This window comes from Triticum urartu, chromosome 5, assembly GCF_003073215.2.
Source record: "Triticum urartu cultivar G1812 chromosome 5, Tu2.1, whole genome shotgun sequence".
Classification (NCBI taxonomy): domain Eukaryota; kingdom Viridiplantae; phylum Streptophyta; class Magnoliopsida; order Poales; family Poaceae; genus Triticum; species Triticum urartu.
This window is the reverse complement of record NC_053026.1, coordinates 58,458,037-58,471,151: the sequence shown is the minus strand read 5'-3', so window position 1 is coordinate 58,471,151 and position 13,115 is coordinate 58,458,037. Positions and strand designations below refer to the sequence as shown.

At 43.7% G+C, this 13,115-nt stretch overlaps 1 protein-coding gene and 1 pseudogene across 1 annotated transcript; one reads left to right on the top strand and one right to left on the bottom strand.

Moving 5' to 3' along the window:
- The first annotated feature begins 812 nt into the window (after window positions 1-812).
- On the top strand, window positions 813-5,423 carry LOC125507884 (poly(A)-specific ribonuclease PARN-like). The gene is made up of 8 exons (XM_048672410.1): window positions 813-1,344; window positions 2,872-3,002; window positions 3,079-3,261; window positions 3,349-3,461; window positions 3,782-3,898; window positions 4,000-4,114; window positions 4,189-4,404; window positions 4,609-5,423. The coding sequence occupies exons 1-8, from the start codon at window positions 1,070-1,072 to the stop codon at window positions 5,244-5,246; spliced, it is 1,788 nt and encodes a 595-aa protein (XP_048528367.1). The 5' UTR covers window positions 813-1,069; the 3' UTR covers window positions 5,247-5,423.
- Window positions 5,424-5,637: 214 nt separating this feature from the next.
- On the bottom strand, window positions 5,638-9,695 carry LOC125507885 (annotated as a pseudogene).
- Window positions 9,696-13,115: the final 3,420 nt, after the last annotated feature.

Here is a 13,115-nt window from a genome sequence, read left to right as displayed (position 1 = left end):
TTGCATATCGCTTTTATATAGAGCCCGATGATAACAGAATAATATTTTATTACTAGTAACAGAATAGCCGTCGGGTGTTGCCAGACAAAACCGTAGGGTTGGTGACGGCGGCGGACTGGTAGAAGTTGGGCTAACGCAAGGTTTGGACGGGAAAGGTATCTTAGTTGCGTCCCCTTTTTTGGTTTCCCTTTTTCTCTTTCACATTTTTTCTGCTTTAGTTTTGATCTTTCCTTTTTTCCATTTTCCATTTTTTATTTTTAGTTATTTCCAAGTTGTTTTTTTTGCAGTTTTTATTTTTATTTTTATTTTCCCATTTCTTTTTCTCTATTTATTTTTTATTTAATAAAATACAAATATTTTTGATAAATACACCTTTTTAAAAAATGAATCTTTTTCAAAATACGTGAAAAGTTTTTAAAAATCACACACACATCTTCTTAAAATCGTTCAACATTCTTTTAATACACGAGATTTTTTGAAAGTGCGTCAAATCTTTTGAAAATTGCATACATAGTTTTTTTAAATATGCAAACATCGTTTAAAGCACATGCACACTTTTTAAATTATTTTAATACTTTTTGAAAATACATGAATGTTTAAAAAAAGCATATGAACACTTTTACGAAAAGTATGATTATTTTATTTTATTTACATGCGCATTTATTATAACAATATGAGTTTTTTTACTTATTTCTTATTAATTTATTTATATTATACTCCTATATTATTAGATTGTACATTTTCAACAATAAATTCTACTGCAACAAAAGACCAATGTGAAATTGACCACACTGTCTTCGGCCCATTAAGCAGGGAATAGCAGCGCCCCAGCGCAGCGTCTGGTCTCTGGGCGCCGCCCTGCCCCCACGACCACCTCCACGGCACCCCTGTTCCCGCGACCGCCGCCACCGCCGCCGCCTGACACCACTCTCCAGTGCCCCGCCTCCACGTCGCCGCTGTTCTCCGACCTCACCCTCAGGCCCGCCGCCTCCCCCCGGTTCCCCGATCCGAGCAGACTGCACGCCTCGTTCCTCACCTCGGCCGTGCTCAGCTGCTGCCTCCGCCACCAATGGCCGCCGCCGCGTCGGCGAGGCAGGTCACCAGGAGGAACTTCCCGGAGGCTCTGCGGGAGCTGGCGGCTCACGTGAAGGAGTGCGACTACGTGGCTATCGCGGCGCTGAAGACGGGCGCCCCCACCGGGTGGCGACGCGCGCTGCCGGTCGACACGGCGGAGACGGCGTACCTCAAGGCCAAATTCGCCTCCGAGTCCTTCCAGCCTCTCCACATAGCCGTCTGCCCGTTCCGCTTGGGCTCCGCCTCCGGCTCCGACGTTGTCGCCTACCCGTAAGCAGCCCTTTCGCTCATATTCCTCCGCAAGAAGCACCACCAACAAGTAGGATTTGCGGCGTGGTGCTCTGTCAAACATCTTGTGCGGACTGAAGTCAGTCGTAAGATAGTGTAGCTAGTATGTTGGAGCGGTGGCCCATCAGGCTATGTCTTGTGTGCTCGTTGAGGCATTTCGTTGAACACCTTGTGTGCATAAACGAAACTTTGCTACTCCTGTTCTGAGGAAATGTCAAGATGGGATCAGGTTGGTATGTAGGTGGACCTTTTTACGCTGATCATGTTTAGCAAATACGCTGGTAAGAAAGGGCGGCACAAGCACCGTGCTGATGGGTTTGAGTGTGTCAGTGGTTCTCTGTCTGCATCAAGCAGGGTGGCATATGCTTCTGTTCACACGGAGGATGCCGGGGCAACGGTCCTGGGAATATGCAAGTCGGGGCATGCCAGTGTGGAGTGGCAGCGGCTAGCTCTGTGCTGCAACATGACTGGCCTCCCGGTGTGACGGTCTAAGGTGGAATTCATCCCACCATTTGGTAGCGCCGCTCAGGACTGCCATGGAGTTCTAACTGGCGTGACTATGGAAAGATCTATCATGAAGATGGTGACTGAAACACCACTTCATGTCTGGGATGAAACCCTTGTTCTGGCCTTTATTTATTGATTGGGCTTAGTAGCAACGAAGTTGTGTCGTTACCTTGTTCAAGGTGTTGTCTCATTGCCGATGCTGGTCTTCAGTGTTTGGTTTCGGCAACCTGGATCAAATACTTTTCCTGACTGTCTCCGGCCGGACGTGCCAACGATGGCGCGTGGGTGTTTATCCATTCTTGATGGCGCTGTTGCGGAAGAAGTGGACTTAATCGTAGGTGTTAAATTCATATCTTGTGATGTTTCTACCGTAGTTGTCTATGTCTTGTACTCCTTTTGTTGATGTCTTTGGCCTCGCTGCCTTGCATCAATTTCAATAAAGATGGTTGTGTGCATAACAATGATGTAGAGGTCGGAGGTTTTAACACCCTGTTCGAAAAAAGGGAGTTACCAAAATCCTCCTGTGAATCAAGGAGCTGGATCGTTGGTAATAAAATGAAGCATACTTTTCCTTGCATAAAAACGAAAAAATCATACTTTCCAAACTAGCAAGCAACTGACAGGGACATGAAATATCTCACAGAAATGACATATGAAAGAGCAATAAAGCTGCTTGAAAAATCTCAGGATTGCCTGCCAAACCTGCTTTCAGTTTTGTCATACTAAATTCTGTTGCTCGCGCTGCTACCCCAAAGAATATTCTTTGGTCGATGTTCTGTCATGTGTAATGACTATATCTTATGACTGTAGGACTAAAATCTCCATTTATTATGGATCATCTGAGTTATTGCTTGTAAATGTCTGTTTAATTTTACACTTTGGGTTCATTTAATTAATCCAGGTTTCATCCTTTTGAGGATTATGCTTGCTCTGTTTCTGTGCTCCAGTCTATTGATTTCTGTCATCATTACTGATGCTCCTGTCGGTCTTTTGGTTGTACAGGTACAATTTCCACTTGTTTCCCAGAGATGAACTACAGCTTGGAATGCCTTCTTATAGTTTCTCCTGCCAATCATCTTACTTTTCATCGATGGCCCGTGATGGTTTTGATTTTAATATGTGCATTTATGATGGTGAGTCCTACATCATGCACCCAAACAAATGGCAAATTTGGTTATTTGATAGAGGGCTTAATTTTTATATTGGCAGGTATATCTTACCTATCAAGGGTGCAAGAATCCTTGGCTAGGCAAAAGACTTTCAGCCCTCATCTTCAGCAGCCATCTCCATCAGCAAGTGCATCCGTTGCTGATTCAGTTTTTACAACTAGAATTAAGTCAAGAATTCAGCATTGGCGTAAAGGATGTGCAGAACCCAGTAAAACAGCTGATGGTAGGGCACTTTCGATAAATAATACTAAGGCTACTCTGTATTATTTAGATAGTTAGATATCTCCTAACATGAAGTCTTACCGTGCAGGATCTTTAGTTAGTTCTCTCAGAAAACTAATCATGGGCAGTGAATCATATGGTTCAAGGCCCAGTATGACCATCGATGTTTGCAGTGATCGCCAAGTTCAACTTGTTTTGGAGGTGTGGTTTCTCTACTTTACATTTCATGTTTTTTCCCAAATTCTTTTTGTCATTTTCTTAACACTATTAGACTCTTTTTTTTACGAATGTGACACTATTAGACTCCTCCAAGGAAAAACATAATATATTCACTTTCTCATGCTCTTTAGTATTTTTACTGTTGTTTTGGCTACAAGAGCTAGGTGTTGTGATAAAGAACTGACAAATGTGGAATAGATGACATGCTTTTAGCAGGGTCTGATTTGTATGTGCTCACCCGTAGGGCGCAATCTGTATAAAATTTAACTCCAAATCATTGATGATGTTGAGCTATACTGCAGACAGTAAATGGTACCTCTGGTGATCTTGTACCTCTTGTTGTTCCGGATAAAGGTGGGGTGCCTAGGGCTGTGCGTGTGATCTTTACTAGTTCTGCAGAGGATAAAAATCTTCTCCTGGTTTGTATCCCTAAAACTTGGCAACACCATTTAAATGTAACTAAATGGCGTAATCTTAATCTGGTTTCTTTTTTTCTTCTTTGGGAACTCTTTTTTTTCAGATGGACATCCAAAAATTGGAAGATGAGCAGAATTTGAAGTTTCGCGGATTTCGGGAAGTTATTGATCTAGTAGCATCTTCAGAGAAACCAATCATATCATACAATTGCTTGAATGGTATGTTGATGCATCACTAATTTTTTATCGACCTGTCATTTCTAAAATAGTATAACTTATTTTTTTCTTCTCAGACCTAACAATGATGCACACACAATTTATTGCGCCTCTTCCGCCGAACCTGCATGAATTTATGTGTTCTTCGAGGCTGGTTTTCTCTAGTGTTGTTGATATTGGCCACTTGTGGCGAGAAATTAGCCCTTTGAGAAAAGCGAAGAATATACAAGCAGCTCTGAGTTACTTACAGAGACAGTACTTTGTGCCAATGGAAATAGAAATACCACTGCAAGGTACAGTTCCAGCTAACTTAATTAACACACCATGTTGCTAATAAACTATGGAGTTTCTCCTTGCTCATCATATTTTAGAAAATGGAGTATATTATTTGTAACTAGTAGTAGGTGTGAGCCTTAAATTGTTGCATACATCATTTTAATGCTTTCTTAGCGGCATTTTGAATTGAACTCCCGCTCTCTCTTTCTCGGTTTGCACAGATGGTACCAAGGGTGTCACAAAAAGTGGGGAAAATGTTCTGAGAATAACAAAATTATTTGCTAAGCTAAGCAAGTTACTTAAAATCACTCCCAATTGTCAATCTCAGTCTGGTGAGCAGCATTACACAGTTGAAGATCACCGTAACATTCTTTATCCCGGTTGCATGGTGGAAGAATCTGATGGTGTTGACTGCACTAATGAGCCAGATACCACAAGGACAGCGAGCACCCAGAGTGTTGTTTTCTTGTGGGGCTTTAGGGAGACATCTGCAGAAGAGCTGAGATCCCGCCTTGCAAGATTGCATCATGTCTTCTCAAAGGATTTTGATCTAAGATTGTTGGACAAGACATGCTCAGCTTTGATATTTCGTAGTTCTGATACTGCAAGTGAATTACTAAGAGACATAAGCTTGGAGAGTCCCTCACTAAATAATTTCTTCTCAGAAGGTCTGAAAGCTGCAGGTTTTGATGTCTACAGGAAGGCTTGCAGTTTAGGGCTTTGGGATTCAGATTTAGCTGAGGCCCTGGAGGGCGTTTCATTGGAGCCAGCCACTTCAACAATTTCTGAGCGTGGTAGCTCTGAGATATACTGGAATAGTTCATTGAAGCTGGATCTAAAGGAGTATCTGGAATGCTAGAACATCATGTAGCCTTCTGCTCAGGTAATCTTAAATTAGTGAGTGCACACCTCTAGATAGCATTCGTAGCAGGCAAGTAAAATCAAGAAAGGAAGGGGAAGCTTGCTTCTTTGAACTATTTCTCCCTGGACATAAGTTTCACTCTAGGTGAAATGTTATTTTGGTTTGCCTCAGAAATCACCATGTGCATATTTGAGCCGAGCATCTGGACCTGATCTACGAGTCAGCATTTCCTGGGATTTCAGTTAGTTTCCATCTTTCATCTCGCTGTGATGGTAACTTGACAAATCAGTGACACCTGAGGGTGGGTCTATGCAATAGGGTAGAATAACGGCATGGTTTCAGCCCAAATTTTTAGCCGGGCCTTGAAATTGTAGGCACATCCATTTCAAGGAGAATTATGTTCACTATTTTTTCATTACTAGTCTTTCTTAAAAAAAAGATACTGAAAGGGCATCTTATATATTATAATTATCAAGAAAGATAATAGCTAGTACAATGGAAAGACAATGAAAAATAAAGCGACCAGTAAAAAATAAAATTACATCAATGACTCTGTCTATCTCCTGACTTGCTGCTAAATTAGTTATCTTTTACATGTCAATCTGAACCGTTCATTGCTATTATTTGTTGTTGCTTAATCTAAGCCGTTCCCTTTCTTCTGCCTTAATAACAATTCCCTTATTTTAGAAGATATATATATAGATAGATGTTATATTCCAGAGACAATTCATCTCTGTAGTTGTGTGGTATTCAGCTCTCACTTCCTAATCCGCTAAATCCAAGTTCCCTCCTGCCCAGCGATCCTGGCACACCCTACATACCCAAGCCGGAAAATGCTGACTCAACGCACAATGAGTGCCCCCTCCATAGCGATCATCTCAACGCATGGGCCACAAACGGAGTACCCCGACACGGAAACTAGACAGTCTCACTGCAGCCCACACACTCTTTGGGCCATTGTGCTTAGGAGTTTACTCTTCATGGGAGTAGCCATTATCGTCACTCAAGTCCAGTACACTTCTTCATCTAGAGTCAATATCGCCGCTTCCGACCGGAATGTTTTTTTTTTGTTGATAAAGAGAGCCCCCTCTCTGATTTCTATTAACAGAAGCCAGTGTCTTACAAACCACCAGGAACTAAAGCGAAACTGGCACACAGAACAGCAGCAAAAGACATGATGCGCAAACCCACATGGTGCAGAACTGGGCTATCCCCATCTGCCCATCAGGATCGCAGGGAACTGGGACTACGCCACCCTACACGCGGCCGGAATGGATGTGGATTGCTTTCCTCTTAGGCTGAGCAGATCAGCATCTTCTATTGCAGCTGAAGTGCTCACGCAAATCGAATCCGCTCCTCTTGTTGAAGGGGGATTCCCTCATCTTTCGCACCTTCTTCGCAGGAGAAGGTGCACTGCAGTTGCTGCCTCTTTTGCTTGGCTCGTTCCTTCTTTTCTTTCCCCTTTTCTGCTGTCCTTCTGCATTCTCAGTTTCCGTGCCTGCAAAAGTGGTTACGCCATCAGCTTAATCTTCTGTAAGAGATGGATATTTCATGTGCACAAACACACAGCATTGTACATGGGCATTACCACTACGTTCTGGAGAGGGAGCCATCAAGATTATAAGCAAGCAGACGATGTTTTAGTTCGAATGCTTCGTCCTCGTCATCTGTCACCGGTGCACTTGCCTATGAATTTTTTTATTAGTAAAGAGCAACATGTACTGCCTTAGTCCTCTCTAACTTAAGAACTTTATCACTTGTGTTACTCTGTACCTTCTGAGATTTGACAAGAGTGTTCCAACGCTGTTCCTTGAGTAGTGCTGCTTTCTTCCGCACCTGTTCTTCAGCTTCAAATTTGGCATCAATCACCTGTATCAAAATCAGCAAGTGAGAAGCGGTGAAACACATTACATCAGGCAAAACATTTGAGAGAAACACTGCTTAATTACATCCAATTCCTTTTCAAGAGCAGCAAGGTCTCTCAGCCAAAGAGTCTCTGGAGTTGTTTTGCAGAGACTCTCAACTTTGTCCTCTAAATTCTTGTGCAGTGCGATGAGCTCCTGTATCTTCTCCGGAGTCAAGGTACCATCTGTCATTGCGAAAAGATACTCATATTCACTCGCATTAACTCCTGCTGCAGCTTCATCTACTGCTGTAGCTCCTACAGCAACCGGCTCGGCCGTAATTTTTTCCTCTGGGAAAGGCTCATACCCCTTCTGCTTAAGCTCCAGGAATAGCTCTGCCCTCTTCCTGTTATTGACTATGATGTCCCCAGAAATAACAGCAAGAATAAACCTCACTTTGTTCTTAGGCATCAACAACTCTTTTCTGATATTATCTAACATTACTTCCTGCACAACATAAATCAGTTAATGTGGCAGTTTGCATTTCGACAACACCATCGCAAAGGAAAAGGTTAACATGTACTCCCTCCGTCACAAATATAAGATATTTTGAATATTTCAATATGGAATACATCTAAAACGTGTCTATATACATCAGATTCAGAAAAATAGTTAAAACATCTTCTATTTGTGAACAGAGGAGTACCTTTCTTCTGCCATAGAATTTGAGCCTCAGTTTGAAGAAATCTTTAAGTACTGAAAAGGTAACACTATTTCAGATTCAAATCCACAAGAAGAGAAGGGGTTTGTAGTTGTGTCCATATTAGATAGAGATACTCACTGTCCTCTGGGGTGTCATATTTTCGAATCTTCCCATCCGAGTCAAGCAATTGCATGTTTGTTGTTTCTACTCTGCTTGTCAACTTGAATTTCTTCTCGAGGCCTTCTTGCTTAGCTACATTCATGTTTTGCTGACTCAAGATAACATCAAACTCCACATTTGCATCATCATCATCACATTGCGACGATATTCCCTATAAATTGGTTGCGGTCGAATAAAGTCAAATCATCTGAAACCCAGAGAAGGAACTATTTGTATGACTATTACCTACCTCTAGAAATGGTGGTTCCTTGTCCTCATCATGCCACCAAGGGCACATGGATTCAAGGAACTCCTGGTAATCGGCAGTCCAGCAGCGGATGGGAAGCTCCGTAATTTTAAGCATGGTGTCATCAACTTCCTCTATAACACCAGTGATGGTATATGTGACACCAGCTTCCTTTGAACTTGTTTCCTTCAAAGAGCCTTGTCAGGTTATGAGCAGAAAATTTGCATGAAAAATCAATGTTGAATTAAGGAGCCAAATTTGCATTAGAAAAATGTGTCAGGACTAGCTGACCTTGAACCCCCTGTACCAAGGGTCCATTGGTACAACAGTCTCGTCATTAAGCAACCGTTTTAGATTAGCGATAATGTCTCTTGGATTATAGTTTGGGACATAGCTGTTTGACCCATTGTCAATGCCAGTTCCATTGACCAAAACCATGGGAATGATTGGCACATACCTGAAGAAAAGACGGCATGTTTTAGGCATACAAAAATCAATCCATTTTGCAATCATGCAGGATGAGTGCTAATTCGAAGAGAGCATTACCAACTGGGTTCAATCGACTTTCCATCTTCATTCAAATAGTCGAGAAGAACATCATCGTCCTTGGAAAAAATTAAACGGGTGATAGGTGCTAATCTGGTGAAGATATCAGCGGCATCAGCAGCATCTTCGCCCCCTAGGCACCTGGTACCGAACTGGCCGCGGGGCTCCAAAAGACTGACATTGTTGCTGCCAACAAAATCTTGAGCCATTCCTATGATTATGCCTGCCAGACTCTGATCGCCATGGTGGTATGCTGCGTGTTCCGACACATAAGCAGCCAAGTGCGACACCTGTAGCCAACGAAGGCGCAACGAATTCAGGAATATATGCCATGATTGATGACTCCAAATGCGCGAATTCAACAACTCTTTTCTACCACAAAATAAATTCACGAACACTTTGGCACGCACACACCTTAGTTTCTTCAATCAAGTTCCTCTTGAACGAGCAGAATAGAACCTTCCTTTGCCCTGGTTTAAGGCCGTCCACCATTGAAGAAGGTATTGACCGTTCGAGGTCTGCCTCTGCCATCGGGAAAGGGGCCGAGGTATGCCAAGGATCGCGCGAACTCCGGCGAGTGGGAAGAGGCTGTTTCCGGCCGGTCCCGGCTTGGCCGCCTTTAGATGAAGAGCCGGAGGTGGAGTGCTTGACGTCCGTGGCGACGGCTGGCGGTGAGCGCGGTGGTCGTGAGGACTCTATTTTAGAATCCAGAGTCGAGCGCGGTGGCAGTGTTCGTTTCCATTCCAGGACGTCCATTGACTCCATTCCATTCCAGGATACGCGGTTAGGACGGATGGCAACAAATCTGTCCCCATTTCTAATGAGAAATTTCTTTTATTTGACATTGTCTTAAAATCTGGTTCCTTATTTGACACTGAAAAAGTTTTTCTTTCCTATTTGACACTAGTCCTAAATTTTATTCCCTATACGACACTTTCGTTCATTTTGAACCTAAATGACACCTGAAAAGACAATTTTGCCCCTCATGCGGTATGTGTGTGCGCGTGTGTGCTGTTGCGTGTGTGTGTGCACGCGCACATGTGTGCTGCTGCTGCATGTGTGTGTGCATGTGTGCCGTTGCGTGTGTTTGCTACTGCGTGTGTATATGCGCGCGTGTGTGTGCTGTTGCGTGCCTATGTGCTGCCTGCGTGTGTGCTGCTGCTGCGTGTGTGTATGTGTGTGTGCGTATGCATGTGTGTGCGTGTGTGTGCGCGCGCGCGAGTGCATGTGTGTTGCTGCGTGTGTGTGTGCACGTGCGCATGCGTGTTGTTGCGTGTGTGCGTGCGCGTGTGTGTTGGTGCATGTGTATGTATTGCTGCGTGTGTGCGCTATTGTCTTCCCCACACATACCACATGAGAGGCAAAAGAGTCTTTTCAGGTGTCATTTAGACTCAAAATGAACGAAAATGTCATATAGGGAATAAAACTTAAAACTTGTGTCAAATAGAAAAGATTTTTTTTTTCAATATCAAATAAAGAAGCAGATTTTAAGGTAGTGTCAAATAAGAAATTTTCTCATTTCTAATCTTGCGAGCCCAAATAGTAAGGAACGTGTGAGTGTAAAACATGGTGCTACGATAAGCCTGAAGAACGCTGCGGTTTACATTCAGTTAACGAAGGGCTGAGATCGCTCCAAGTCACCTCATCATAATCCATGGTCGTGATGCGCCATGACAAACCAGTTACTATTTACGGTTAAGTAGTTGTCTTAGACGTTTTACATCAGCCTTTTACTTACCCAAATGATAAGTGCTACTCGTGTGGCATGAAACACTTAGGCCCTAATGTTTTTTTACAACTAAATTGCCATTAAAAAAGAAAAAACAAACCAAAAAAAGTTGAACTTGCCATCTGAAAAGAAAGTTTCCATGGTTGACAACTAAAGTTATCATTCTCACGTCACTAAACTTGTCATAAAAGACGATCGGAGTTGGCATGTGTTTGTGCCACACGTAAATCCAGGCATGGACAGCCCAACCTGAGCCTGGGCTGGGGCTTTGCTTTGTAGTCTGGAAGATAGTTCGGGTCGGGCTCAGGCTTCTATTTTCCTGTATTTTGGACCGGGCTTTCGGGCTTCGGTCCGGGCTTGCACGTGCGCATACTAAAGAACAACATTCGGGCCGGGCTCGGGCTTGAAAACAGGGAGTATTTCGGGCTTTGGGCTGGACTCAGGCTTAAGAAATGAAGGCCGGGCTTTTATAAACCCGGCCCGGCCCACCATTTTCTCGGGTTCACACGTGTGCTTATCAAGATCCCATACTTAAGCTTCTCTCTCTCAAGTTTGATTCTTAGAACTCAAAAGACAGATAAACCCTATGTGCTTGTTTCGTGGCCTCCGTCGTATTTTTGCCATCTGTGGCTCATCTTGGACACGCTGAGCAACTATAGACTGAAAACCATATTGTGCACATGGTTTGGTAGCATGAATTTCATGTCGGCTGTTTGGTAGCTTGCATTATGCTTCAGGGTGAGCAGATGCAAATCACATCTGTTTGGCCATGTAGATTGTGTTGTTCTGCTCACCCCTTTCAAATTTGATGAACTAATGCAACACACTTCACAACAACACCAGACATATCAAGTAGAAACACAATTAACAATACCCCTACACAAGTTGATCTTCGAGCTGGCTCTTGCCTATTGAAAGTATGGATTCTCATAAATGTACCACGCAATTACACAGTGCACACAACCACACAATTAACATTACATTTGTTTTAAGACAACAGGGCATGGGGTGCCCCCGCACAACCCCAGGGTGCTGATCCTAGGCAAAATATATAGATCATAGCAAAAAAGATAGCAATCCAGACAAGAGCAAGTGTACGAGTCAGGTCACCTTGGTAGTAGTGCGATTGGTGCACCTGAGCCGACAAATGATGGAGGTGCCGATGGTGTAGATCTCCACATTGAAGCCGAGACCCGACATCTTGAGGATGAGTAGGTCGCCGGGGATGATCTTGTACTTGTTGCAGGAGTAGTTCCAGCCACTCGCCACCACCATCTCCCCCTGAAAGATCTGCACCTGAACCCATAACTCGCACCACTTGTTTGCACACAGTCTGATGACATGTGGAGGTTTCAGGATGAGCCAGTGCTTCATCACGGTTCAGAAGGCCTTGGGAATTACCAGCATGGCAATGTCCTCGGCGTCCTTGATTTGCATGTAGAACATGAGTGGATCCTTGCTCCCTCCTCATGGCTAAGCCTTGGCATGCGGCCAATCCGCACAGGCTTGCTCATCTCAGCGATCTTGCCCGGCACAACCGCCCTCTTGACACAGCGGTTCGTCGAGATGATGTCCTCGGCATCCTTCGTGCCAACAACGACATGGACCCGTTGACCAGCGGTGTTCCACTCCATCTTCACAGCCTTGTCAGTTTAGTGGACCACAATAAGTAATCAACGCAATGCCATGATGCAATGATCATAGCAATGCCCAACTACAACTTCATGATCAGTGCACCGTCGTGCATCATGGCAGTTGGAGTTGGGCACTGCTGTGATGCACCATTTAGCCTTGCTATTCAGGAAGCTATACCCATGTTACAATTGGAGTATTCACTAGAAGACCAATGGCTCCATGACACCAGTACAACGTGATGCTTTGTTATGGGTATTCACCGGAAGTAAGGATGACAATTTTACCCGCGGGTACCGTACCCGCATGGGCAGAGTATGGGTACACTTTTATATATACCCATGGGTAGTACCCATACCCTACCTGTTAAGTCATGGGTAGGGTACGAGTATAGCCTTGTACCTGCGGGTATACCCATACCCTACCCGTTTGTGAATTAATGTGAATTTATCGTTAATTAGTCATTAATTTGCCATATGACTCGTCTACTGCTATTGACTTCAGAGTATGTTGTGGTTTCTAAATTTTGATATTGATCATTTACTCATCTACTTGTTATTGACTCATCTACTTGGTCATTTACTCAATGAGCGTAAAATTGTGAACAACTTGTGGACTATTTGTTCTACCCTTGAGTACCCAATGGGTACGGGTACCCGCCGGGTATGGGTATGGGTAAAGTTTCATACTCATGGGTACGGGTATGGGTAGAATTTTGTAACCACTAACTAAACGGGTATGGGTATGGTATTGCTCTACCCTGCCCATACCCTACCCATTGCCATCCTTAACCGGAAGCTATAGCCAAACTGTTGGTGAGATAGAGAAGTTTGCTTCGACCTACCACACAAGGACGATCTTTGATGCAATGAGCGACTTGGTCTTCGGGACAATGTTGATGAGGCATGGGCAGCGCAATGCACATGGCACAATCAAGAATCTATGTACTTTACTTAAAGTAGATCATCAAGTATGCCTAGTTCTCGGAAAAGAAGAGTATGTCTAT